Genomic DNA, 26,028 nt, shown 5'->3' with positions numbered 1-26,028 from the left:
GAGGATGGGATTTAAACAGAATTCAAAATAGGGGGACAGAATTTGGAGAAACATGTTATGAGTAGCCCAGCCCTGACTTTGAAATGCTCAGCTTCTGGAATCGTGCTCTTCTCCCCACAGTTGATGATTATTGGAGGCAACTTGGAAAATACTGGTTGTTTGGTAACATTTCCCTAATTTCTTTCATTTCCCATGGGCATAAAATAAATTGGTGGAGCCTGCTGCTTCATATCTCTCTGCCTCATGAGGGTGCAGAAGTTTAATCCATCCCACTGGAAGGGAAAGGAGGTGGTGGTGGAGCTTCCAGGGGAATATCCATGGATGTCCTTCCATCAGCCACACTGCCAACGTGGGACAAAGATTCCTTTTCTTTTTGAAGGCCTTTGTATATATTCACACACAGAAAATAACAAAATTTATTTAAATGTTTCTTCAGACCTCTCTGTTGCTTTCAGCAAATGTTTTATATAAGGAATTGGACAGCAAAATAATTACAAGAGGTAAAGAATGTCAAATGCTTCACTGTACTCTGAAAAGTCTTGAAATCACTCAAAAATGGGTGAATACTGCCTTGGTCGAAGCTCTTTAGCACAGAAATTTAAAGACATCCTAATTCATGGTCTTTGGGCTGAAAAGTCACCACAGGAGCATTTTCAAAACAAATTTTTTTTTCCTCTTTTTTTTTTTTTTAAGCCAGGAAACAGAATAAGTGGTAGCACAGCACTTCCCCAAATCCATAGTAATATCCTCAAACAGAACCTCAGCAAACAGGTCTAAGATTAGCAGATCATTTCCTCAATTAATTTCTTGTAATCAGCATCATCAAGAATAACAGAAGTCTCAAGTATCTGCTTAAGTTTATTAAATTAATGACGTTCCTCTCATGGTTTAGGTTACACTTGGCTTTGTTGCTGTACTGAGCTGAGCTTTATCCAGGCAAGTTCATTCTAATATCCATATAACATAGATATATTACAGGAATATATGTATATATTTGTAAAGAAAAAGGAAAAGTAAAAGGAATTTCTGAACCCCACCAGTAAAGAGGCTGAAGAGAACAGCTCCTAATGGAGCTGTGTATCCATGGAAGGACATCAATTCCACTTGCCTAAGTAGTTTTAACTTAAACCAGGATGTCAACTTAGACCTTAAATTGATCTTAGATAAGTATGTTTCAATCAGACTTGCACCTATCTGGCCAGAAGGACCATTTTAGCCTTGCTTAGTCTCTGCAATAAAGGGGCTGCAGAGAATGTTGGAATCCTGGATGCTGAGCAGGAAGACAGAGCTATTACTTTGGAGCTCCATCTCCTGCTATAGATGCACGTTGTTTGCATTCTCCTGACATATTATCTCATATTGAAAGTGCTTGCCTCTTGCAGAGACAGAGCTTAAAAATTTAATCTATACATTTAAATATTAAAAAGGTTATTTTGACTTCAATTTCTAAACGAACCATTAGCACGATCCTGAATTTGACAGAAGATAAAGTCGATGTAAAACAAAAGCAAATTTATTCCTTCTATGACTTGTCATTCCACTGCCATGTCTTTAACTTGTCTTTCTTATGCACAGAGGAATAAAGAGAAAAATTTCCAGAGGTGAGTCTATTTTCCATCGAGAAATGGACTCTGAGAAGATTCATAAAATGATAGAATGGTTTGGGTTGGAAAGGACCTTAAAGACCATCTCATTCCACCCCCTGCCACGGGCAGAGACACCTTCCACTAGCCCAGGTTGCTCCAACCTGGCCTTGGACACTTCTAAGCATAAGTCCTCTTTGAGTCCTTAAGAACTATCTTCTATGGCTTTATTTGAGTCTATTTTAACTACATTAAAGATGTTTTTGTGGTAAGTAAAAGTCAATTAATTCATTTTACACTTGGAGTAATAGCCTGGAACAGCACATAGACAAGAGGAAAACTGGTGAAAGCTGGGAGAAATATTTACCTTTCCTGCAAAAGGGCTGATCAACTGTTTACTGGGAAAGTATAGTCCAAGGAAAGAACCCCAGCATGTGGTTTTGTTTTGACAGTTGCAGAAAATTAAAAACAAATAATGACTAAATAGCATTTACATGAATTTATCCCTTATGCTTCCCCCTGTTGTGCACTTTAGAGATCTCAAAAAACCTCTGGCTTTGGAGCAGTTAACAGTTTTCTTTAAAAAAACCCCAAACCAACATATTCCCACACCCAAATTTATTGTTTGACCCTTGGAACACCCCTCCTTTATTGACTCTGCGTGTCTTTGAAACCCCCTGAAAGCGAGTCTCCTCTATTCCAATGGAAGCAAAAACCCTTCCCAACAGAAGAACGAGAGGAAACTCATTTCTTAGCCACAGATCGTGTTGTTTAATTTTTATGATGAAATTTTTTTTATATATATTGAAACATTTGATGGGGATGGGCTGAAATACCACCGTCACACCTGGGATTTTGTGATGCTTTATTGCCCAGATTAAAGTACTCACGTGACTTTTTGGTGGTGACATTCACCGGGGGGCTGGAGGGCCCTGTCCCTGCAGTGTTGTAGGCCCTGACTGTTGTAAAGTACAAGGTGTTAGCTCTTAATCCCGTGATGTTTTTGGCTGTCACGTTCCCGCTGACTCGCGCTTTCCCGGCCGTGCTTTCCTTGGGATCGTCCGTCCAATACAGCACCTGGAAAGCGAGGGCAAAGAACAGGCAGGTCGTGGTTTCCCAGCAGTTGGAGAAACATTCAAGGAATATTTCAAGGAATACGGGACTTTTCGCACTCAGAACCAGCAGGATGTAGAAGCTGATGGATCCCTGAGCCCCAGGCTCACCTCGTAGCCCAGCACCCTGCCCGTGTGCCGGTTCCACGCCGGGGGCTGCCAGGACACCTCCACCTCCGCCGCCGACACGCTCAGCGCTGACACCCCCACGGGAGCGATCTGCGGCTCTGGGACACGGGAAAAACACAGCTGGTGGGACACGGGTGGTGTTACAGGGAGGGAGAGTCGATAAAACGGGGAGAGGTGTTGGGGAGCAGCAGGCAGAGGCTCAGGAAAGCCTGGTGTGATCTCTAGTTATTATGAAATGTCAGCAAAACCTGGTTTTAAAATCGGTCTTTACCTGTCTGCTGGGACAGATTTTCAGAGGAGATCAGCTGCACTGAGTGGTCTGAAAAACTAGACCCTCTGAAAGCTACACCTTTGAAGGTCTCCTGATTTTCCCAGCACAGTCAGCAGGAGCACCCTGAGGACAAATCATTGAAACATGCCCTCTACTGACAGTGATTCTGAAAATCTGCCCCTTGCTTTTTTTACTCCCATTTCCCATCTTCTGCCTCGTGTCTCTGGTCAATATTCAATGAGCAGGTTTAAACAGGCTCCTTAAATCCCTGATCACACCTGGGACCCATTGGTGCTACACAACCATTACTAGTAAGGGGTAACACGTTACCATCTTCTCCTGAGTAGATGATGGATATGGAGCTCAGGGTCCCTTCTCCCTCATCATTGTAGACACCAACTTTCACTTCAAAAGGAGACAGAGGTGTGATGCTCTCGTTCCTATAAACATATTTGCTTGATTCCACCGAAGCCACAGCTGCTTTTGTCCAGGTGGCAGAGCCCAGAGGCCGGAACATGATGATGTAGCCAAAACCTTCCCCATTCTGGAGCTCCTCCGAAACTGGCTGCGGTGACAAGGTGGGCAGTCAATAAATGTTTGCAATTATACACTGCTTTAATTGAATCTTCATTCTCTGACTGTATTTTCCTGGTATTGATTTAGTTGACTTGTGCCTTCGAGGAGATAATAATGTTTGCTCCATTAGTCAATGGGATATTGAAACAAAAAAATCAAAATAATAAATCTATCGAGGCAATCAATTCAGAAACAAAAGATCTGATCAGCTCCATTAAAGTCATTCTCTTTCAGGCATGAAGTTTGCCAAATTAAAAGCACTTTACTCAGTAAATGTTGTAGCTAGGGTTTCTTTTTCCCCCAAAGGGATATAGGAATGCTAATTTTAAATAAATTGTTTTAGAGGGAAAAAAGAATTGGGAAAGGAGCAAATGTATACACAGAAATATGTGTCAGCTATATAATTGCTGCATAGGAGTACAGCACTTATGTCCTCTTTTTTAGCAGAGAGAGAGTCTCAAGTGCAGGGACACGTTCTTATTTAAGTTTTTAGAACAGAAACGTTACTGCAAGTGAACAAAATTAATGTTTCTATTAATAAAACCTCATGTCAAGACACGTAGGAATGTCTCATCCTGAACAGGCAATTACATCAACGCCGTGTCCAGCAAGAGCTTCATTGTTGGCGTGGGATAAAAATACTTCCACATGGGCTTCTCAAAGCAAGAGAACATTTCTAAAACAAACCCAGTAGGAGGAAAGAAGAGTTTCTAGGTAAAACTTCATTTGTTTCAGGTGCCTGCATCAAAGTGAGGGGCATGCAAAAGCAGGCATGGAAAAGGGTGCAAAAAGAGAGGAAGACAGAGGGGTAGAGTCTGGTTCTTGGCTCCAACCCCTTCTCCTGCAGAGAAACTCCTGGGAGCATGAATGGGGTAAGAACACTGGAGAAAAACCATCAGGAAACACCTCAGAAGTTTTCACAGCAATTATTTTATTATTTTCTCCATCGTTTCCTTCTAATTCTACTAACAACTCACATATAACAACACATGTCTCCCCTTAAGTGTTTTGCAAACAATAATTCCCCAGTGTGCTCCTTTCCAAATCTTTTCCAGCCCTGAGAGAGTTAAGTGTGAGGGATGATGGTGCACTGGGGATTTATAAGAGTTCAAGCTACTTTCTAGAGCATTTAATTTGTTTCTGAGGCTTCTGTGACCTCAGATTTAATCAAGATGCTTAGTGAGTGCATCACAGAAAGCTGAGAGTCGTGTTCAGCGTTGTTAGCTGGGCATAATTAGTATTTCTTGTGACTATTTTTCACAACACGCTATGGAGTCCAACAGGATAATTTGATTGAGATCTCTCAGGCTGGTTTTGATTTTCATGTTCTTTTGCTCCCAAAGAGTAAATCAGTGGAGGAGAAAATGGAAAAAAAAAAAAAAAAAAAAAAAAAAAAAAAAAAAAAAAAAGAAGTGAAAGATGAAGATGGAGGAGAACTTAGGCCTGTGGAAGCTGCTGGGTGGCTGGACAAGGAGGGCTCCTTCCCACACCACCCACTTCCCACCCTCTGAAATGACCTGTGTTCACCCTTTGCCACTTGTATGGTATTAAATGTTCTAAAAATGTGTATTCTTTGCTCTCACTGGAGTGCTGGAGAATTAAAGGGCTCATCTCCTTTAACACATAATAGGATATGTCTTGTCAGCACAGTGTTCCAGAATGGGAAACATGTAAACAAAAGTGGGAAAAATGTAAATGCAGAAAATGGCCAAGCAGATTAGTGTGTTAAGCACCTCCTGTACAATGGAGATAAGAGGGTTATACAGACTTCTAAACATCTTTACAACATGCCTCTTAAAATGTTTATTTTTATAAATTGTTGGCTGTAACGCAGCAAACTTGCTGTATATCTTACAGGCTGTTTTCTCTCCACATGAAGGGGGAAATCCAGGCTCAGCCACAGCCAGTGACCAAAAAAAAGCCTTTGGATTTCAGCAGAGCTGTGATTTCACCCAGGGATTCTCCCACATTAGCCATCTTAGGTTAATTGAGCTAATTACCTCCCATGTGATGACCAGCTCGGAGCGGCTCCCTCCTCCTCCGCTGATGTTCGTTGGTGCCACCACAGGAACTGGAGGAGAAAAGATGTTGGTACTTGTGACTGGTTCCTCAAGGCTCAGGACTGGGGCCAGTGTTGTTTAATAACTTTAAGGATGATCTGGACAAAGGAGTTGAGGGCACCCTCAGTGATTCAGATGGCACTAAGCTGGGGGGGAATGTTGCTCTGCTGGAGGGTAGGAAGGCTCTGCAGAGGGATCTGGACAGGCTGGATCCATGGGATGAGGCCACTGGGCTGAGGTTCCACAAGCTACAGCACCTGCGTCACAGCAGCCCCATGGAGCACTCCAGGCTCAGGGAAGTGTGTGTGGAAAGCTGGAGAAAGTCCTGGGGGTGCTGGTCAGTGCAGCTGAGCATGAGCCCAGGTGGGCAAGAAGGCCAATGGCACCTGGCCTGGGTCAGGAATAAAGTGGCAGCAGGACCAGGGCAGGAATTGTCCCTCTGTGCTGGGCACTGCTGAGGCCACACCTCAGTGCTGTGTCTAGTTCTGGACAAGGTGGTGATCAATCAAAGGTGGGACTTGATGATCCTGAAGGTCTTTCCAGCAAGGATGATCAGAGCCTTTCCCAGCCCACATGCAGCTATCCCACCTTCCAGCAGGTAGAACAGGGATTCTACTGCACAACAGCCTGTTTTAAATGAACTGAAATTATGTTTACACATTTTCAAGTTTCTAAGGCTGAAGCCACAGATGTATTTTATACATGAGTACCCCGGTTCAAAAAATTAATTAAAGAAGCTTGGAGCATCAAGTATCTGACATTATTATGCCTCATCAACTAATTGGCAAAATGATGTTCCATTCAGACTGTAGCTGCAACACTACTGATTTACTAATTATGCATTTGTTCGGTAAACATGTTGTTGGAGCAATATATTAATTTTTTTTAATTGGCTGGATGCTTTTCTCAGGAAATTCAAAGCTCACACTTTGCTTTTCTCCTTCTCCCAAGACTGTAAGTGACCAAAAGTTGGTTGATTAGAGCTTGGTCTCCCCAGCACTGCCCCAGGTGTTTGGCACCAGGGGCACAGGGTTGAGATCAGGCTCTGTGTTGGTGTTGGAGGCTGAAGGGGCTTCTCATCACTCAAAAGGCTCTTGGGGGAGGGGCAAACAGAATATCAGCATTTCCTGCCTCTTGCTCTTCCCTGGGAGAGTTCAAGCCCGATATATTCCAGATTCCACACACAAACTTTATCTGATTTCATCCTCCCTAAAAATGCAGGAATTTCGAGTAGTTTTGCTATGCAGCCATAAAAGTGAGTGCAAGTGCAAACAGTCTGGGCTCTCTTGGAGGGTTTTGTCACTCACAATCAATGTCTTTGTGCACATCAGAGACAAATAATCTAAGACTGACAAGAGCTGCATTAAAAAGGCAAAACAGACTTTCAAGCCTTGTGTTTCCCTGTTTCATGATCCAACTGATGCTCAATTAGCTCATGTGTTAAATGTGTTCAGTACTTACTGCATTTGCATGGGGGAAATTTTGTACCACTGCTCAGTGGAGCCTCAACTGGGTCAGAGTTGAGAAACAGATGAAAATTCACAGCTGAATGCACCAACAGAGGCTCAATTAATTCACAGCTCCATTTTAATGAAATGAGCAGTGGCTCATTTGCATCCACAAATCTACTAATGCTCAGATTTTCAGCTGGCAAAATAGTCATTACAACAGTGAAGCTCAAATTCACCCCTTCCTGGCCAGCTGTTTGCTGTCCCCACTGTCCTACTGCTCTCAGTCTCCTGTCCTGGCTAAAAAAATCAGGATAATTTCACAGCAATGTTTTGAGACAGAGTTATTTACAGCAGTGGAGGGGTTAAGCAACTCAAACCTGAAGAGAGGATTTCTCTTCCTTTTGTTAAACTTCAGACAGTGCTACACTGTAAGGAAATAATGTTCCTTGTGTTATTGCCATGATAAATAATACTAATTTCATTGTTTCTTTCTCTTTGTAGCCCTAGCCTTGTGAATCCCTCTAATAAAAAATAAACACATTAAAAAAAAAAAAAAGCTTTAAAAGTTGAAAGCTTTTACTGACTTTGTAGCTGGTTCTGAATATCACATTTTACAAAGCCCTTGGTAAGAGCAAGAAAGACTAATTTTGGCTTCATGTGATGGAGAATATATATATATCTATGATAATCTGCTGGGAAATCTAAGAAATCTGCCCCCTCTGGAAGGTGGCCCCACAAGAGGTTGGAACAAGATGCTTTTTAAGGTCTCTTCCAACCCAAACCATTCTATGACTCTACTTTGAGGAACAAATAGATCCTCCTTTCTAAGGAAAATGTGTTTTCTTCTGTGTAAGGTACAATACCCAATTCTGAGTCCTGTCCTGAAATGCAGTTTGCCAAACTTCAGGGCTTGGGAAATGAGAGAAAGAGAGAAGAGAAAGTGGGTTGTAGAAGCCTGTTCTCAGTTCCACCCCTGCCATGGGCAGGGACACCTTTCACCAACCCAGGTTGCTCCAAGCCCCATCCAGTCACGTGCCCTAGGGGAAGGTTGCTCACCCATGAGACATAAACCTGTAGGAGCGAGTAGCTCTGCTGCAGTGAAATTCCCACACCTGGGACCTGCCAACACGTCTGGGTGGAAAAAAACTACCAGAAAGCTGGGACTTACCTGCTGCTTTGGTTTTCAGTAGAGCTGATGGTCTGCTTGGCTCCCCAATCCCAACACTGTTGCTGGCGACCACACGGAACTCGTACTCAACCCAAGGGCTTAAATCAACCACCGTGGCCTTGTGAGTCCTGCCATTTATGACTTCAGGGGCTAAAAAAAACAAACAAAAACAAAACAAACATGACAATGACAGTGGATTTTTGAGGTACAAATTATTGGTATACATAAAAAATTCCGGGCAGCTACCGTATTTCTCACCTGTGGAAACCGCCTGCCATCCCACCGAGAACGGAGTCCTGGTCTGGACGCTGTAGATCTGGACTGGGCTGTTATTCTCTACTCCAGGCTTCCAGGATAACACAGCAGTAGTGCTAGAAACATGTTCAACTTTAACATCTTCTGGTGGACCTGGGGGGCCTGATATGATCAGCATTTTAAGACGAAGGCATTGGGAAGAGAAGGTTCGCTGCTGGAATGGGTTAGGCAAGTCTTACTCTCTCAAGTCACTGGAATTACTCACGAAGCTGCAGTGTCATAAAAGCAGCACAGTCTCTAAGTGATGGCTCCTTCCTTGCCTGAATTACATTTTTATAAGGAATGAGGGTGTGTGAGTCAGGAAAATTAATGTCTTTATGTTGCTAACATGAAAACTACAAACAAAGGAAAGGGGAGGGGGATTTTTCTGACAAAGAAAGTTACTCAGTGTGTCTGTTGCTGAACCATCCAGCATTCTCAGAATTCTTACTGAATTCAAACTGAGGTTTAACAAGAATTGCAGGGTGGGGCACTATGGAGGGTTCTGATTTCTCTGAGGGTTTAGAAGGTCTACCCCATCCCAGCATTTCTCTCCCTGCTGGCACTAAAAGCTGAGTTAGTTGCTCTTAGAAAATATTTTTCATATTATCATCTCCACATAGATGAAAGGAATGAGGCCTCTTCATTTTCCCAGCCTGCACAGGGACCCAGAGATGCCTGGAGGAAGTGAAATGAGGACACCACCTGGACCTGTGTGGCCAGAAAATGTTGCCTTCCAAAGAGCCCATGGCAGACCTGCACAGGGGTTGGGTGAATACCAGAACCACGTTGGCCACAGTCTGAATCAGTTTTGGGGCCAAGAGTACAAGATATAAAGAAAATATTCAACTATTGAAACACTGAATTTATATTGGGATCATTTAATCAAGAGCTGATGGTAGGAATTTCTGATTCCTCCAGAAGACGGATGTGTCTCCATTTCACAGACATACCTCTCACAATGATATCTGCTGCTGCAGATTGACTGTCTAGAGTTGTTTGCACCATGCACACATATTTCCCAGAATGATGGAGCTGAATATTTCTTATCATCAAATCCCCAGCAGATTCCTGGAGATGCAAAAACCAACAACAACAAAAAAAAAGTAAACTAATCACTCACAACGTGCTTTTCGTACTGGGCATTTTTATAAATTGCTCAATATTAATGAAAAATTCAGCTTTTAAATTAAAATATTCATAGCTCTCATCAGTTTCTTTCATGTGGACATTTTTATTATGGCTCCACAAATAACTCAAGCGCTTTTATGAAATTTAGGGAAGAGAAATAAATGCTTGCAGCCCTTGTAAAAAGGAACAGTGATTTGCCAGGCATATAAATAGGGATGGGAGAATTATGGTAAACATTTGTGTGGTCTGAAGACTGTGGCAAAGGGTTTCATCGAGGAGTTGGGGAAACTTACTCTTCCAATCCTTTCAAAGTGATTTATTCCCCTGCTCAGCTCGATTCTCTGGCCGTTGAATGACCACGTGAACGCCACGGCAAGGGAGGGGTCGTGGGACACCTGGCAGGGGAGGACTATGCTCTCTCCAACTGTTGCATCCGTGTCAGAAGGTGGAATAGTGATTACAGTCCTTTCTGCAGAGAAAAAAAAAAACAGATCATTTTGATTAAAAAATGCTTATAAGAATAGTGGATACCTAAGGAGTTCTGTCCCATTGCTGAAATTATTTCAAATTGGCCCAAACTTTCCATAATAAAGGAAATGATGATGTCAGAACACTCTTGCCTCGTGGTAGCCCCTTGCTTTGGCAGTACCAACCCAAGGAGCCCTGTGTGCCTCTAGGGGTGAGCAGATGTCCAGGGCAACATTCTGAATGAGTCATATTTTACTTTACAAAGCCCATAATCAATAGTTATGATCTCAGCTCAAAAAGTACAGGCCTCATTAAGACTCTTAAAAACATCTTCAAACTTGAAAATCTCTCCTGAGCAGAAACTGCAGCAAAAGCGAAAATTGCTGTTCATCTTCACTTCCTTTACACATGGACATCCTTAACCTGCATTAATGTTAGTGGTGCTTTACTGCACAGCACTGCTTGGGTTACAGCTTCAAAGATACTTTCCCAGGCAGGAAAACTATTTATTTGATCATTTTTAACCCATTACACTGAGAAACAGACTTGCAGCTCTTATTAAGGGAAGTATTAACTCGCTGAAGGGGAAAGAAATAGGTTTACATGGCTTCACTTGTGTTGATATGAGTGGCAGGCAGATTAGAGATAACAACCACTTTGTTGTAAGCAATTCCCTTGGATAAAGCTTTTGTGTGTGCAAGTGTTGTGAAATAGGGAGAATTTAGACACCTGTATGAAATGGGAGCAGAATCCCTTCAACAACATTAATTTGTTCTGAAAATAATGTGAGAGGAGGAGAAGAAAACGTGCTCGAGCTGTGTTAGCTCAGTGTCATCACAGCTTAACTCTGTGCCAGAAATCATCAAATCCCAGGCTGGTTTGGGTTGGAAGGGACCTTAAAGATGATCCAGTTCCACCTCAGGGGCACCTTCCACTATAGCCCAGGTGGCTCCAACCCAGCCTTGGACACTTCCAGGGATGGGGCAGACACAGCTTCTCTGGGTAACCTGTGCCAGGGCCTCAGGGGTTTGGTTTTCCCAAGGCCCTGGTTCCAAAGGGTTGGTGCCCAAAGGGGATCCAGCCCCTGACCTTCAAACCCCTTTTCAGTCACACTGTCCCCATCTTTGAGGTCATTGTGTGAGTGGAGGTGGAAACTTGTAGGGTTTCTACCCAGGATCTGGGTGAGTGACTGGATGGCAGTGGGCGAGCAGAAACAAGGGAGAGTGTTGCAATTTCTTCTAACTTTATAAAAGAGAACAGGGTCTTACTAGTTTTGGTGATAGGCAGTGATACAGCAGGGATATAATTGGTGCACTCATCAAGAAACATTTTCCAAGGAAAGCAAAGAAGGAACTTGTCTGATTTGTATTATTATGGACAAATTAATTTTGGAGTTTTTGGTATCATCAAGAGAGTGTCTGAGGTTCCCCTCGTGAAGCTCAGCCCTGGAACACACAGATTTCTCTGCATATTCTGGTTGCTCTTCGCAGCCTTGTCATCATCAGCGGCATCTCCCCCAGGAGCTGAGGACGAGGTCTGCAGAAATGCTGTGGCCTCAGATGACTGTCTTAAAGATACTCCATCATTAGTTTAGAAGGATCTCTTCCTCTCCCTGGGAGCAGTGTGTCACATGCCATAAATTCCAGACGATTCCAGGGCCCTGTTCTCTCTCTGCTGGCACAGTTCCACCGATTTCAGCACAGGCTGGCAAAAAACTCAGCTCCATAAATCTCAAATGAAGTAATTCCAGCGAGGAGAGCAAGGAACCTTGAATAGATAATTTTGAAAAGTATCTGGGAACTACAGAGAAACCTCCACAAAGTTTTCTCCTCTTGCTTGTCCTCCTGCACTTCTTATTCTCACAGCTGAAACAGAACTGCATAAATGACACTTAGAGGGGAAACATGAATATTATTATGGTATTATCATCTTCTTGAACCTCTTCTTCATCCTCCTCACACCCAGCGATCCCACTGATGCAGGGTTCACTTCTGTGATATTTTCTGCTTCTTTTAAGGATTTGTCTCCATGACTTTCACCCCAAATACTCTTAAAATCTTCTTAAAAGCTCTTGGGTCTGTGTTATCTCTCTTGCTTAGCAACAGCAGACATGCATTATATGGCAAATCCCATTTCAGAGGAGAAAAGAGAGAAGAGGTTGTGAGTGCTGGAGGTGTAATAAAGACTTCTTCCACAAAGAATAAACAACTCAATGAGCAGCAATAAACTTAATTTGCACATTAGATATGCTTTTCCAAGTTCTGACATTTCAGTTGAAAATAATGCTGAAGCAATGAGGCCTATAATTGAACAGCCAAAACTTCTCCAGAGGGGAAACAAAAACAAATGTTCCCTGCAAACAAGATCATTTTTATACCATGTTGTTACTCAGTGTTTTAATAAACTTCATAAAGGCCAAACTAAATTTTTTTTTCATGTTTTAATGTGATTTTTCCATATTGCTCCAATGTATGTGGCATGTGAAATGGCACAGAACCTTAACAAAGAGCTGCCTAAACCCTAAACTTCTTGGTTTATTCATTGTTGGCTTGTGCTGTGGCATCATCTCAGCTCACACCTTGTGCTGCATCAGTGCTAATTGATCTTTCGGAAGATGAGTATGGAAAAGATTTCCCATCACCAGCTGCAGCAGGGTGGGGAGGAGGTCACCCCTGCAGGCTGCAGTTACTCTGACAGCACTGAAAACAAGAACATTAAGGAAAAAAGAGAGTTATAAATTCGAATCATTGAGTGGTTTGGGTTGGAAGGGACCTTAAAGCTCATCTTGTTGCACAGAAGAAAATCCCAAAGTACCTTTCACAATCAGGTTCCCGGAATTCCTGGCCACTCCAAACTGGTTTGTTGCTACACAGGTGAACACTCCAGCATCTGCCCTGGTGATGTTGGAGAGCCTGAGGCTGCCATCCTCCAGGAACATCACCCTGGGAAAAATAAAGAGAAGAGAACCATGGAATCCCAGAATGGGTTGGGTTGGAAGAAACTTTAAAGTCCATCTCGTTCCACCCCCTGCCATGGGCAGGGACACCTTCCACCAGCCCAGGTTGCTCCAAACCCCGTCCAACCTGGCCTTGGACACTTCCAGGGATGTGGAAATCACAGCTTCTCTGGGCAACAATAGAAAACCAGAAGAGAAAAAGATTTCTATTAGATGAAAATGCCACACTACTCTTAATATTGAAATCTTTCCTCTCCCTCGACCAGCTGAATATGTATCAACCAATTTTCACCTCTGCTTAGTCTTGATTTCTGTATTAACAATGTTATATTGACATATAGGGATTGATCACTAACTTTTCCAGCTGACTTTCTGGCACAAAAATCCGTAGTCTCAAGAGAAAGAAGGAAGTCTTAACTTGTTAGTTAATTGTGCTGTATTTTACCAAGGGGGAATATTTTTTTTTTCAAGCCTTATAAGGTTGTGTCTGAGCCCAGTTGTCAGGATAATTATTAAAGGATATTAATAGACTGACTGAAATGTCAAAATGCCACCCCACAAGCCATGGAGCCAAATAAAACACATCATTATCTCACAGGGTCCCTAAACCCTCTTATCAGTCACCAAGATGTTTGCACCAGTTTCCAGAGTCCTGGGGAAATTGCATTTAATAGTAAATTCAGGACCACTCCCAGGCTTTATGGACAAAATTAACTTTTGGTCTTGTTCATATGATTCTTCAAGCCCATGAGATGCTGCTTTAGGATGTAAGTCAGTCCAGAGATTGGAATATGATTTCCTGGATAAGCTCTCACTCTTTGCCTGGCATCTTCCAGCTTTTACCCACAAAGTTCTTCAGGATTTTGGGATCTTCTTCAGAACACACCAAACACATATATTTAAGTAGAGAATTTGAAAATGAAAACTGAATTAGGTAAACAATGAACTTTTGCACAGAAAAATATTATCCTGTGACGGTTTGTTACTGTTTTTCTCAGTTCTTCATCTATGTGTTGCACCTGGTACAGGTGGAAGTCCTTGACCAAATTTTATCTGGGTTTAGAAGAAATTTAAGACATGAAGCTCCTGGAAGTTTTATAAAAATGGGTTCAGGATCTCAGCTCCTTTTGTTAGTAAACACACCCCTGAACAGGTCTAAAAAAATCTGCCCCCAACCACAGAAGAGCTGCCTTCAAATGCCACACTTGCTGACACCTGTCAAAATCCAGCCACAAATCCACAGGAAACCAGGCTGCATTCATTCCAGCACTCACAACAGCACTGCATCATTTTTTATATTCCTCTTTTAATTGGCATTTTACTCTAATACAAGAATCCTTTTATAAAATAGAAAATATCTCATTCATGCATCACAGCTTGGGTATTTAATATTTATTACTAACAACATAAGATTGGGTGATTTAATGAATTATTAAAGGGAATGAACAATCACAGGAGCAGAAGTTGAAGCTGGCAGTAGAATCAGAACCATTAAACACACACAAAAAAAACCCCCATCACAGTGTCTCCCTGCTTTCCACTTGGGGATTTATACACTTGTAGCTACATGAGGAACACACATCAGACCTTGTCCTGCTTCCCTGCACACTCTTCCAGCCTCTCAGGGATGAAAAGAAGCATAAGACTCGGATTTCTGGGGAACTTTTCACTTAGATCCCCCCAGTTTCATGTCCCCCACACCCATCTGACCTTACCCTGCTGAAAGATCTGCCCCTGAGCAGGGCAAGGTGGATTTAGGAATGAGAGAAGCCGAGGTGTTCCCGTGGTTCTGGGCATGCTGTGACTGGGCTATGGAGCTGAGAGGGAAAAGGATTTAGGCTTCAATGGAAAATCTTTGTTTCCTTGGCAATAATCACCAGGTACTGCAGCAGCTGTTAGCTGAACATTTGTAGAACGGAGAGGAAATAAGTTCAGGTTTAAAAATCCATTGTAGATCCATAATAAACTTGAGCAGAGCAAAATAGGAAGCAAAAAAAAAAAAATATGCACTCTTCAATCCAGTGATGTATCAACTAAATGACATTTTTTTTATATAAGGAAGGATGAACGAAGCTGTTCAGGTTGGATCTCAGGGAAAGGTTCTTCCCCCAGAGGGTGGTTGGCACTGAACAGGCTCCCCAGGGCAGCGGGCACGGCCCCAAGGCTGCCAGAGCTCCAGGAGGCTTTGGATGATCCTCTCAGGGACAGGATGGGATTGTTGGGGTCAGGAGTTGGGTTTGATGCTCCTTATGGGTCCCTTCCAACTCAGGATGTTCTGTGATCCTGTGATTCCATACCATGAGGCCTTCCTGCTGCTGGGACAACTCTGCGTCAAGACAGGACACGTGGGTGTCTCTCCCTCTTGGCAGGGGGACACACAAGGAGACACTATTTTAAAGGCAGGCTTAAATATGAAGAAATTCAAGTATTCCACTCTGCCTCTGCCATATTTTTTTTTTTTTGCATTAATGATGCATTTCTTCCCATCAGCTTTCACCAGCCACCAGAAAACATCATCAGTAGAAATTGCTGGTGATAAAACAGTGGATGCAAGCGAGTGGTTGGGTAACATATGGTGTTCATCAAACAGCATCCAAAGAGATTCGAGTGTGAATCAGCAAATGTTCATAAATTGGATCCCTGAATCATAAGTTATAACAAGCCACTGTGGTGTCTTTCTCTCCATCAAATATTGATGACCTGTTATTTTTACTGTAGTTGCACCTAAAAGCTCTTAGGTGCAAATTAGAATCCAAAAGCGAGCACGAGGCAAAAAGAGAAGAGAATCTCAGCCCCCAAAAGCTTCAATGGATATAAATACAGAGGAAAAACGGGCTGTGAAATATAGAATAGCAAAGGATGACAAGCTTTGAAAGCACAGGCTCTGACTGCAGCTTTTCCACTGAAGTTTAGTCATGTCTCACTCAGATTTTCCCCCTCTATGCTTCATGTGGATCTGAGCCCTGAATAATTCCCATTTTTCTAATTTATCCACTAAGAGTGGTTTGTACCCACTCAAGAGCTGACAAAGGTGATGTTTGATCTGAAGAAATGCTGTTCTGAAACAATATTTCAATGGCTGGGCAGGCTGAGGATGGAACGGCTCTTTCAATGGATCAAAACAGAGCTTAGCAGAGAAAACCCATGTGCTAGGAAAAACCTGGGAGCTGTTTGAAATGGGTCAGGCTACCTAACAACAATTAGAGAGTGAGCAGTAAATAAGACACCCAGGCAGAATTTATCTAAGAGCACAAAGGACTCCAGAGTGATTAGTGTAGTGGGGAAGGGGATTAGAGAAAATAGGAAAAAAAAAAAAAAAAAGTGAGAAATTTCCAGCTGTCCTGAGGTCTGGGTCAGGAGAGGGATGAGAAACAGAGCCTGGACAAAAATCAAGATGATACATTTCAGATGCAAGACAAAAAAAAAAAAAAAAAAAAAAGTGAAAAACTGCCACTACTGCCACCAACAACAAAATTGCCATCAACTCCCTCAGAGCCACGACTTTCCACCCTGGGTGGGTTCAGAGGGGCTGCACTTTGTCCTCTTCCACTTGTCTTTCAAATAAGAGAGCTGGGATGCAGCAGGCAGTGGGAATATTTCCTTTAATGGGCTTTGGATCAAGCTCTAACAAATGGCTTAAAAAGAAGCTGTGAAATGCTGTCTCACCTGCTGAAAGGCTTGCTGAAAGCCAGCACTTTTCACAACATTTTAGGCTGTGTGAAGGCTGGAGATAATAATTCTTAGCAGCTGCATCAGAAGACAGGGTAATTCCAAGACAGAAAAGCTGAACCTGTCCAATACAATGCAAGGAGAGTATTTTGCCTGTCAGGAAAACTGGACTTCTCTCTGTAAATAAATAAGGGACAAAAAGCAGGAGATCTGAAGTGGATCTAATGAATGGATCTCCTCCCTGAGAAAGGGGGAGAAGGAAGATCTCAGGACACAGCTGTTCATAAAGCTCTGATGCAGCAAGGGATTGCTTGAGCATAAGCCTAATTCTAAATCACCCTCTTTTAGTTTAAAACCACTACATGTAAGTATTGAAAGTCCCCTCTGAGTGACTCCACCAGCAGAAATGATGAACACCAAGTGCAGGAAGGGAAAACAAAAAACAGCCTCCCCAGGACCTGCTGGAGTCAGAGCTCTGTGTGATGTTCAAAAAGAGGAATCTGCAAAGTTTGTGCAGGAGACACCAGGCTGGGAAGAAGTGAGAGCTCATTAAAATTGTCACACATACTTTTTAAGTTAAGAACTCGAGAAATCAAGCAGGGATGATAGGTGCAGCTTTTAATTAACCAGGCCAAACAAACCAGCTCCCCGTGTGTTGTCTCACGTGAACAAAAGATTGTTGATGGCTATTTGCTTTGATCTTAAGAGCATGAAAGAATAATATGTATTTAACAAGGCTGAGAGAACAATAAAACCTGAGGAAAGAAAGAGGAGTCAGGTTATTGGATTTGGAAGTGCAGCAGGGGTAGGTTTGGGCACTGCTGGATTGTTCAACCGAGCTGTTTTGGGGAGGGGTAGGATGTTAATTCATGGATGTGAAATGCGTGGATCCAGCCCAGAAAATGCCTTTGAAATCCCCATCTAGACTGCTTGAGATGGATTGGTGTAAAACTGGGGGTGAATCGAGGCCCAGATTCCAGCACTGCCAGGAGGGCACCGATCTCTCCAAGGGCACAATTCCTTCCCAAAATAAAGGAATGCTGATTATTCCTGCAAAGATCCCCTCTCCTGGTCTCCTGTCTGCCTCTACTCCCTGACACCTCCCGAGGTTGGTGCAGCCATGGCCGTGCCACTGAGCAGATAAAAGGGAAGAATCTGGATCTGATGGAATCAGAGGCAAAGTAATTTTTATTATCTGCGAAATCCCATTTGAAACCGTGTCTTCTCAGCCCCCCTTTTTGCTGCTCAGGAGCAAACCCACTCCTGCTTTCCAGGCTGTGCAAAGATATATTGTTTATAAATTTCGGCAGACACTGAGACAATATCTGACTTGTCTAATTTTACAAAGACTGAGAGGCAGGAGGGAGGCTGAATTAAAAACTACAAAGGGGAGAGAGTGAGGGGCAGGAACAGCACAGCTCCCAAGAGGCTCAGAATTACAGTGATTTATGCAGATGGAAATGTGAGTAAAGTTTGACTGAGTGAATGACTTGTCCCTGCTGATGACAGCCCTGGTATTTTTGAAAAGGTCCCACTGAGTCCCATCTGAGATCTGACTGTCTGTATCATATGTTAATGATCTTTGTACCTGTTTATTCTATTCCGAGGGTAATTTGTATGCTAATAGTATTGCCATTTAATAAACTATGCTTAAAAGATTTTCTTTATCTGCATGCTGATATAAATGAGCTTCAGGGTTGACTGACAATTATCTGGAAATAAAACAAATGCCATTATAATCTTTTAACTATTTGGATCAAAACAACATTACACAATCTTGCTGAATACTCTTATTAAAATAGTTTAGAAAAGAGTACTATTAGAATTCATACAAGGTGATGCTATAACACTGTTCCTTCCTATTTCTAGAAATTCCCCTCTCTTCCTAAAACCAGAATTAGTTTTGCATCAAATCTCTGCAGTTTGGGACCACAAATATTTATTTATGTAAATATATACAGACATCTGAACTGAGCCACACTCCCTCACAAGGCTTCCAGAGAAAATCCAGTATTTTTAGGAGCTGCAACTGCCTTTAACACAAACCAGCACACATTGTTTTGCCCTGTCTTTAACATACTCAAGGATTATAAGTGAGGCAGATGTTTTTATGTGATGACCAAAGAAAAAAAAGCTTCAAAAATACCATATCTGTAGAGATGTGCCTGAATCTATTGTAGTAACACATGTCAGAATTTGCAGCCAGGGAATACTGGGCAACAGCACCTCTGTGTGTGGGGGAAAGAAAAATAGAAAGTGAACTGAATTGCCAAATAAAACAGTTGCCAGATTTCTGTCTTCCTACAAGTTCTGCTGGTTTTATGAAATCTTTGCAACTCCACTACATCAGACAGAAGTTCTTTCAGCACAGGATGGTTTGGCCACACTACCAGGGTTCTAATCCACCATTAATCATCATTTTGATGATCCAGACACCATTAGGAGCTCAGACACAGCCACTCATACAGCCAAATTCACTCCAGATGTAAAACTAAGCCCTTAATATGGGACTTAAGTGGAATTTAAACACTACATAAGGCTCTGAATTACCCTCTGCATGGGAGTTTAATTCAGTTACAGGACACTTCTTCCCTATCTGCTTGTCAGAACCTGTCTCAAAAGGAAAAGCACAATAAAACCTGCTGTGAGGTCGAAAGGATTCTGTACAAACAAGGAGCTGACACCGGTGTGGTACTGCCTTGATTTCAGAAATCCTGGAAACTCACCCACAAAACAGAATCAGAGAATCCCAGGATGGTTTGGGTTGGAAAGGACCTTAAAGCTCATCTTGTTCCACTCCCTTCCAGGGACACCTTCCCTGGCTTGCAGAAAACCCTGCCTGGGCTGGTGAATTTTTGAGACGCAATTAGAGGCACCACATATAGTTCACTTAGACCCACATCCTTGCTCAAAATAGCACAGAAATTTTATGTCTTCTTAATGTGTGAGTCACGTTCTGTCACTTGTGAGCGTCCCTTAAGCTTTTCCTTTCCTCTCTCAGATTTCCCTCTCAGGGAAAATCTGAGAAGAGTTTTAGTTCTCACAGCAAAGTATTTCCTTGTGATAAAACTCTGTGGCTAAAGCAGAGCTGTTGGTATCCTCCTGCAAACCTCATGGCTTTGTGGCCGGTGCTTGGCCCAACATCAGCCACTTGTTCAAGGTGCTGTTTCTGTGCTGCCTCTTCACACTGAAAATGATCCCAGAAACTCCTCCCTGGAAGACTCTTTGTTCCTCATGCCCAGTTCATGTTTGTCCTGTGCAGGGCCAGGAGTTGGACTGTGATGATCTTTGTGGGTCCCTTCCAGCTCAGAGTATTGATTATTCCACTGATTATTCAGTATCTCATTTTATATCCCCTCCTCAGCATACCCTGATCTGTCACCTCTAAATTACATTTTGCTTGAAAATGTTGGGATCAAAATCTTTTGTTTGGTGCCTGTGCAGCACGTTTTCCATCCAATCCTGGTATTTTTGTATGCTACAGCAGCACTCCCCAGCAGAGTGCAGCAGTAATGATGTGCATGGCAGGACAACTTGGACTGCAAGAGGAGCACAGAAGGTTGCAATCTCTCATTATTTTTTTTTTGTTTTGTTTTGTGCAAGCTCATAATTAGGAACCTTGATTCCCAGCCCGCTGAAGCCAATGGAAAAACTCCAAGGAGATTATCTGGCTTTGGATGAAGCCCTGAACATCAATCAGAACATGTGCACGAGGCAGGGACAGGACAGGAGCTCAAAGGGAGAGAGGGCCCAGCACTGACGTTCGCTGGGGTTGGGTTATTGCAGCTCCACGTGACGTGGAAGAGTGACAGATTGCTCGGGCCAGCTTGGCGTGCAGGACAGCCCCTGGAAAGGCTCACCTTAGCAAGGTTCCCAGGATGAGTGGGAACAATCTAAAACTGTATTGGAGAGGTGTCACGCAGAGGGGAGCTGTCATAAATCCAGCATCAGGCAGGGTTTCATCCTTTCTCACACTCAGAACATATGGTTCATCTGCTCCCCCCGTGCTCACGCTCTCTCACGTGCTGAACTTGCTCTGAGTAGTCAGCAATAAACAGAGAAATTAGGTTTATTGGCTTGTTCCACTGTGAAACTGTCCAAGGAAGGAGAAAAGAAAGGAAAAAGCCCTTTTCTGGTGCCTTCCACTGCGCTAACACCCTCTGCCTGCTGCCCTCCAGCATTTCGTGGGGTCAGGTACCAATGGGAGTCCCCTCCTGCCTTCTTGTGTCTCTGCAGTGGGTTCACTTCAAAAGCAAAGAGAGCAGAGAGGGGGGTAAACCAAAGGGAAATAGGATAAAGGAGGAAAAATAAAATATTGTCTTTTTCCTCCCCTCATCTGTGCTCGTTCTTCCTTCTCCTCGTGTGTCCCTCCTCGTGTTTCACTCGTGTTTTCCCTTCCTTGCAGCTCTCCCCACTCCCTCAGGAAGGTTGTTTGCCTGGTTGGAACCAAATGCGCTGCAGATGAAAAACAACTCTAAACAGCAATCCCAGGTTTTGTAGGAGTTTTAATGTCCTAGCATGGAAGTTCAGAGCAAGCCCTGAGAGCAGGCAGGTAAATCTGCTCTTTTGATTTCTGTCAATCTATTTGTCAGGAAGGAACGGGGCTGAAGTGATTAATCAAATTTAGCAGATGTGGAATCAATTCCATTGGCTCCCTAAGCAAAGGCAGAGTTTCATCAAGAGATAAGCTTAATTTGTATTCATGTTGACTTACAGCAGTGGTGTCTGAGATAGCTGGAATTGCTCTGATTGCTGGTGCCCATACTTCAAGTGCTCTATTTAAATACTAAAATAGGAAATGAACTTCTTTACAAGCACACAGACACTGATAAGATAGAAGGGTTAAGGCAGCTCATCAAAGCTATGCAAAGCTTCTCGTGGTAGGAAAGCAAGAAGGATAAAAACACAGATACACTTAATCCAAGCTTCAAAAAACCAGACTTAAAAATAAAATAATAGTCAAATTAATATCCCATTGCTATTCACCTGGAAAGCTGGGAATAAAATGGTAAGTGCTGGAATAGCATAAGAAAAATATACTTTGTATAAAACTTGCTTCCAGAATACAAATATCCAGAGTATTTTCTATGCACAAAGCACTGAAATATTTTTTTTTTGTGGCCAAATATTTTGGTTTGTGGCAATAAACAGCCTGACAACTAAAGCTTCTCTTTGCCTGTGCTGCTCATCAATTTGACTTCAATACAGGCAGAGGGGTTTTTTTTCAGACGCTGTGGATAAGTTTCATTCCCCCAGCTTTGCTCAGCTAAAACTTCGGTGTCTCATTTGAGATGGAGGCACCTGCCAAGGAAAAGTAAATAACTCCCTTAGGCTGCATATTGACTTCAGCTAAAGAGAAGTTAAGTGACATCAATCTCCTCCTTTGTTAGCAGACTAGTGCAAATTTTGGAATTTTCCATCCATTTTGTCTCGATTCCTCCACAAGCAGAGGGTTTTTTTTTATTATTTATTTTTAAAGATAAGGGATATTGTGGAAGCTGAACCAACAGAACTGACATTCTGGTAATTGAAATGTTTCACTGGAGTTTGCTGGACTGCCCTGACACATTTGTGCTCAAATTGGCTCCAGCTGAAATGCTGTTTCACAGGCAATATATTTTATATGTTGTATTTGATCAGTGGATTGAGGGCTTTGCCTGTTTATCAATAATTATAGAATCATGGAATACCCTGAGCTGGAAATGACCCACAAAGATCATCCAGTCCAACCCCTGGCTCTGCACAGACACCCCCAAAATCCCACCCTGTGCCCCAGAGGATCATCCAAACCCTCCTGCAGCTCTGGCAGCCTTGGGGCTGTGCCCACTGCCCTGGGGAGCCTGTTCAGTGCCAACCACCCTCTGGGGGAAGAACCTTTCCCTGAGATCCACCCTGAGCCTGCCCTGCACAGCTCCAGCCATTCCCCTGCTCACAGAGATTTTAAATTCTCCTGATTTTTCAACTCCCTATTCGTCTAATTCTATCCACAGAAACAAGACACTTTTTCCCCCCCAAAATAACAAAAAATTTAAATGTCTTACAACTCTCCTGGTTTTGGAATCTGGCTGTGGACGGGGGAGCAGCAGAGGGAAGGCAGGAGCAGATGATGGCCAAGACAGCTGAAAAGGTGGCAGGAGAAAGGTCCTGTCCAGGTGGGTCACAGGGTTGTGAATAGACACAACCCTTTAGGAATAAAACCTGCTGGGTCCTTGTGTTTGCCCTGGGATCAGGAGAACCCCCCTGACTCTGAGGCTCCAAGGGGCAGCTCAAGGAGCTCGGGAATCACCAGATAAATCCCCCACCCAGCCACAACTCATCTGCTCAGTTCTCTCTGCAGATGACTGGTTGCAGAATTAAATATTTTGCAGAGGGCTGTTGACAGACAGCTTCTCATTGTGGTGCTCGATCATTCTGCCCTGTTTCCTTTGAGTAATGGCAGCAACTTGAGTGTAAAGCACCAAAACCAAGCGGGCCACAGGAAAGAGAATTCACCACCTGGAGCAGCTTTATTTATGGCAGAGGATCCCCAACCATCCTTCACAGAGATGAGACTGAACTGTGTCCTACAAGCAAGTCTTGGAGCCAACAAGAACCGAGCATATTTAATTGATTCCCTAAATATCCTTATTGCCCAGTCCCCCCCCTTCCACAACTTAAATTACGAATATTTGCTTATCACTGATTATTAATGCATGGAAAGTGCTGTATATGACTAATGCACTCCTTCAGCCTACCTCATGTCTCAGCTCTCCTCATTGAAATTCCGAGGGAAGCGAATCCCATATGTTTGTGTGCATTCGCTGCCTCAGCCCGTGCTGGGGGAACAGCACCTCTCCCTGGCAAAGCAAAATGACCTCCAATTCCCCCGTTCATTGAAATGCTTCAATCAAAAAGAGTTTTTGGGAGATGACTTTTCCATGATCCTGAATTCACTGGAGGCGCTTAAGGCAGACGTTTGTGAGGAGAGCGGCGTCTAGACTTGAAAATTTGTCTTATTTAGTATATGAATCGCTCCCTTCCAGTCTTTCTTTCCCTCAGTGGACGCCAGATGATAGAAGTGAGGAGAGAGATGAAAAAAAAAAAAACCCTCCCTTTGCACACAGTAAGAATATGACACACATGAAAACAGTTGATGTCTGTGTCAGACTCCACAGGGAGGGAGTTGGGAGCACAAAGCTCGTTCTTTGTTGCATTTCATTTCTGCACTGAGCTAAAAAACTCCCCAGCACAGGCCAGGAAAAGTCATTTCTTCTGCAAAGGGCAAACCAATAGTTGTCCATTTCATCATAAACCCCCATTTCTCGAGATTCTGACCCAAAAGAAGGAGGTTAATTGCCCAAAAGAGCACTCGGAACTGTCCTGGCAGGTGATCCAGATGAGCTGATTGGGGATCACGTGGAGAGGGAGCAGGTGAAACCAGCCAGGATTAGCCAACTGGGGGATTTCTTTTTGATTCCTGCAGCTGATAACCTTGAATCCCCTCTCTAAGGTGGCCAGCAGGATGGACCAGAGATAAATCCCACGCTCAGAGATTAATCCATATCAGTGAGGGTGAAACGAAGCTACTTCCGAAAAATTTGAAGGGGAATACTCCATGGAGAGGATTGGGAACAATAAGCAGATCTGGCACTGGTATATTCAGGCTTTGTTTCACTATCTAATATAAAAAATATTTACTTTGGTAATTTCTGAAGGACTTGCACGCTGCGAAAGCAGTAAGGTATCTCACAGTAACCAGAGCAAACAAGCTGTTGAAAATCTGGGGAATGATGTGTTTGAGCTGCAGAGAGGATGGGAGAGACAAGTGGGGCTGGAGGAAACTCCTAGTGCCCCCAAAAGGGGATTGAGAACCTTCTCTGCTGGATCTGGCAAGAGATGCAGAAAATTACACTTCAAGAAATTTTAAGATTTTTTTTTTTTTTTCAAAAGGCAGGGGCTGAAATACAGCAGCTTCATGAGCTTAAAAATGACTGATTATAAAAAACCTCTGAGGAAATCCAATAAAAACAACATTTAATGGTGCTTTCATTAATGTGGGTGATCTATTTTAGAGTTTCCTATTTAGCACACTTCTCTTTACACACTCACCAACTAAATTTATTATAAAGCAGGGTTCTCTTGTCATACCAAGAGCTCAGCTGAGCAGGGAGAGCAGTCACCACATATTCAGGACTATCAGGAATAAAATATTACCATGAATTAAAGGGAGTAGGTGAAAAAGAAAGAACGTTCTTCCCCCTTTGGGTGGAATAGGTTGAGTTGCACTATTTCTGTAACAAAAGATTGAATTTGTCAAAATTCTTCCAGAGGAGTTCCGTGATCTGACTCATTTAGCAGTGTGTCCATCACAGTTTGGCTGCCAGAGCTGAGAGGGATTGGTATTTCCTTTTTTAGCACCTATAACCCAACCAAATATTTAAAAAAAAAAGCCTACTAAAGGAGTCCATAAAGACGATAATTGGTGCACAATAGAATGGGAGCAGAAATAAGCTGAGCTTTAGTTAAAATAGTTAATCTGTATGTGACATGGCAGGGTTTAATCACATATATGGAGAAAGGCAGAGCAGGTTCCTTCTCTTCTTTATGACCAAAGACCAGTGTAAACGGAGCACTTTAATTAGCCACGTATTTACAGCCACAAACCCCCTTATTTCACTGTGGTTTCTGTCACAGATCTCTGGAATAACAGTGGATAGATGATTTATTTCCTCTCCTTTTAAACCACAGCATTAGCTGTTTTGTCATTTAATAATCAAAAAAGCCTCATAAATTCCACTTTGCACCAGTGGCCACCCTGGTAATAATGTTTTGCACACAGAGAGTTTAAACACTGTCTCCCTTTGTAAATCCTGCTCCTGTTGTTTACTCCTGCAGAGCTACAGGGGCCTTCTGGGATGCTCAGAAATTACAGTGTGCTTAGAATTATTGTTAGGAAATTAATACAGAAGCACGAGTAAATACTGTGAGTAATGTGTAAATATTTTTTTTATAAGTGAATCAGATGGGGAATATCAGAGTACTGGAACCTCAAGATCTAGGCTTAGTTCAGCCTGTTGAATAGACCATAGAATCAAAATACAAATCATATCTGACTGAACACTAGTTACAAAAATATTTTTCATCATAAAATAAAATTGCCACTTCTAAAAGGGGAAAAAAC

At 42.8% G+C, this 26,028-nt stretch overlaps 1 protein-coding gene across 3 annotated transcripts in view; it reads right to left on the bottom strand.

Moving 5' to 3' along the window:
- Nucleotides 1–26,028, bottom strand: part of LOC114062597 (contactin-6-like) — a 119,762-nt gene that overhangs the window by 4,108 nt on the left and 89,626 nt on the right. For all 3 annotated transcript variants that reach the window (XM_027894213.1, XM_027894215.1, XM_027894214.1), the window contains 9 exons: nucleotides 13,058–13,185; nucleotides 10,069–10,244; nucleotides 9,598–9,715; nucleotides 8,609–8,767; nucleotides 8,351–8,500; nucleotides 5,672–5,742; nucleotides 3,426–3,660; nucleotides 2,807–2,922; nucleotides 2,474–2,660 (listed from right to left, as the gene is read on the bottom strand). In XM_027894213.1, coding sequence (XP_027750014.1) covers nucleotides 2,474–2,660; nucleotides 2,807–2,922; nucleotides 3,426–3,660; nucleotides 5,672–5,742; nucleotides 8,351–8,500; nucleotides 8,609–8,767; nucleotides 9,598–9,715; nucleotides 10,069–10,244; nucleotides 13,058–13,185 — 1,340 coding nt within the window. The remainder of the gene's footprint in view (nucleotides 1–2,473; nucleotides 2,661–2,806; nucleotides 2,923–3,425; nucleotides 3,661–5,671; nucleotides 5,743–8,350; nucleotides 8,501–8,608; nucleotides 8,768–9,597; nucleotides 9,716–10,068; nucleotides 10,245–13,057; nucleotides 13,186–26,028) is intronic.

The sequence above is a fragment of the Empidonax traillii genome, unplaced genomic scaffold (genome assembly GCF_003031625.1).
Source record: "Empidonax traillii isolate 1590-97213 ecotype Southwest subspecies unplaced genomic scaffold, ASM303162v1 scaffold420:size724490, whole genome shotgun sequence".
In the NCBI taxonomy this organism is placed as follows: domain Eukaryota; kingdom Metazoa; phylum Chordata; class Aves; order Passeriformes; family Tyrannidae; genus Empidonax; species Empidonax traillii.
Note: the sequence above shows the minus strand (reverse complement) of the source record. Positions and strands in the feature narration are given on the sequence as shown.